General features: G+C 33.8%; 1 protein-coding gene across 1 annotated transcript in view; it reads left to right on the top strand.

Annotated features, from left to right (window-relative positions):
- Positions 1-1,218, top strand: part of LOC117168066 — a 17,700-nt gene extending 16,482 nt beyond the window's left edge. The window contains exon 2 of the mRNA XM_033353422.1: positions 537-1,218. Coding sequence (XP_033209313.1) covers positions 719-1,153 — 435 coding nt within the window. The 5' untranslated portion in view covers positions 537-718 and the 3' untranslated portion in view covers positions 1,154-1,218. The remainder of the gene's footprint in view (positions 1-536) is intronic.
- The last annotated feature ends 1,302 nt before the right edge of the window (positions 1,219-2,520 follow it).

The raw sequence follows: 2,520 nt of genomic DNA on the forward strand, positions 1-2,520 counted from the left end.
GAGCTCTTCTTAATATTTTGACACCAAAATCATGTCGATACACCTTACCGACTGCGAGTAAAGCCACCCACGCTTTAACTTGACAGACTGTATAACCAAAAAATTTCATTCTACACAAAAAAAGATGACAATTCTCACAAGAGGTATATATTTTCAAAGCAAATGGAAGAATTTTCAACAAAATATTTGAATTTTTCACACAACAAAATTATTCAGTCCAGAGTGAAAGAATTTTTGACCGAAATATTGAATTTCCAATCTTCACCCAAAAAGACATATTGAATCATTTTGATCCAATTTAAAATGAAATTAACGAACTGGCATCTTGTGTGGGTGTGTAGATAGAATGAAAATAAACATAAGATATTTCTCAAAATGTAACAAATATTATATATAAAATATTGCATAACCTCAAGTTGTTTTTATGACTTGCACAATTGGATAAAAAAAATGTCCAATCGTTCAACAACCATGTTGATACCTTCATTGACAATTATTACTTTAAAAAAGATTTAATTCTCTATCTCTTGTTACAGAATTAAGTTTACAGTCCAAATGCTGGCTTGATGGTGATTCTACTCCTAATTTTCCTCATTGTGATCCTTTTGCTTCTTCTTCTTCTGGCGGACATTCTCCAAACACGACTCTTTCTCTTGCCTTACCTTATTATTCTGCCAGATCTTCTCCACCTGCCGAACCTCGTTTACGTGATAGGTCCATGTCTCCTCCTAACAGGAAAACTTTTTCTGGCCTAATATTTGGATTTCACTTAGAAGAACTTGAATTTCTTCGTCTTATTCCCCGCAGAAATCCGGACCGAGAGTACAAACTTCGAAGATACATTTTTCCTCCCGATGAACCAATTCAATTGAGAACCAAAAATCGTACCCTTAAGCCCATGCCAACCGAAGAAATGCTTGTATTATCAACGTTGAGTGGTGACATCTGGGCAATACTCGAAAAAACACCAAACAGGCAAATGGTTCTTCGTGCAATGTATATACCTATTCCTCTTGTATATTTAGGGGCAGAACGGGTCAAAATAAACATGTACAGCCGCAAGGTTGAAAAGTTAACTAAAGAAGAAATATCAGAATGTCCAACAGGCAGCAAAAATCCAATCGCAAAGTGTTTTAAAATAATTCATCTGTAAACCACAGACCAACGAGAGAAACGGATGCAACTGACCATGTATATTTCAAAATATGACGGATTTCAATTGGAAACGATTCAGGCGACCCTGACTGTTTACGTTTGATTCCTCCGACTTTTAACCAAGGATATTGCAGGCAGCACCCGGAATTGTTGTCCGTTGACTACTTGCGTGTGAATGTTGATAAAGATTTTTTCATACGTAAAAGTAAGTTTGAGTACTGATATTTTTAAACTGTAGTATGATGGTATAAATATAAATTCTAGCCGTCCGGAAAGTCAGTAAAATGCACCTTTACGCATTTTTAAAGAAAATTTTGGAATTGTAGAGGTATGTTATAAAGACCTTAATGCTACACTCAGAAAAATAATACTGGAAAGATAACTAAACCTCACTTGTAAACTGATTACATTTAACATAAAGAAATTATTATCAAAATTAAATGAGTTTCATTATCACAAATACTATATACTATGCAGTGATAACCATTCCTTTGCTGTAAAGGTTCTTCAGTTTATATAATTAATACATATTTTGAGCTAATTTTCGTTAATCTTGAAGTATTATAGAAATAATCTTTGCTTCTGTAAGTATCTGATGTGGTAAATATTTTATATAAATGCATTAAAAATGACTGGTTAAGAAACGTAAAAGTTAATTTTTACCCGTTTAAGTAATCATTTCACTACTTTCTGTGGATATCAACAATACTTAAATGTACTTTACACTTATTGTGAAAATTTATATGTTCCCTTGTTATTTTTAATGCGTAAGGTAAGAAATTCAAAAAGAATTTATGCGATATACACTATTCATTAAAAGTAACATTTTTTATTTGTGGGAATTCTTATTCTATTAATTCAGTGTATCGTAGATATGCGTAAGATCTACCGCCGAAAAGGTGTACTTTACGATACTATCAAGTGACCCTGAACGCAGGAATTCTGTGCAGTCTACAGCAATATTGATGTTGCCGTTGCAGAAGACTCTCAAATGTGACAGATTATATGCACCGAGCTTTCCGAAAGCGGCCTTCCTGTCGCGTCGGGAGTCTTCGGCTCGTTTTAGCCTCGCTGTACACCCGTTTGGGAAATTATCATTTTTGACAAATTGACGAATGATTTCAAGAGATTTGAAAAAAGTAGCATTTACTTCACCATTTTATACCCATGAGATGCTGCAGATGAATCATTATAAGTGAAAAATAAATAAACACTTTATAATATTTAAAAACTTTTTACGTTTCATTCAAAATTAAAATAATATATTTCTACCAGGTGTATACATATGAAACCGGTATTGCCATTTAGCGGCCAGTAGGCACACTTGTAGGCACTGTCGGAACTTACCATTTGTGCTAATTGGCG

This window comes from Belonocnema kinseyi, chromosome 2, assembly GCF_010883055.1.
Source record: "Belonocnema kinseyi isolate 2016_QV_RU_SX_M_011 chromosome 2, B_treatae_v1, whole genome shotgun sequence".
In the NCBI taxonomy this organism is placed as follows: Eukaryota; Metazoa; Arthropoda; class Insecta; order Hymenoptera; family Cynipidae; genus Belonocnema; species Belonocnema kinseyi.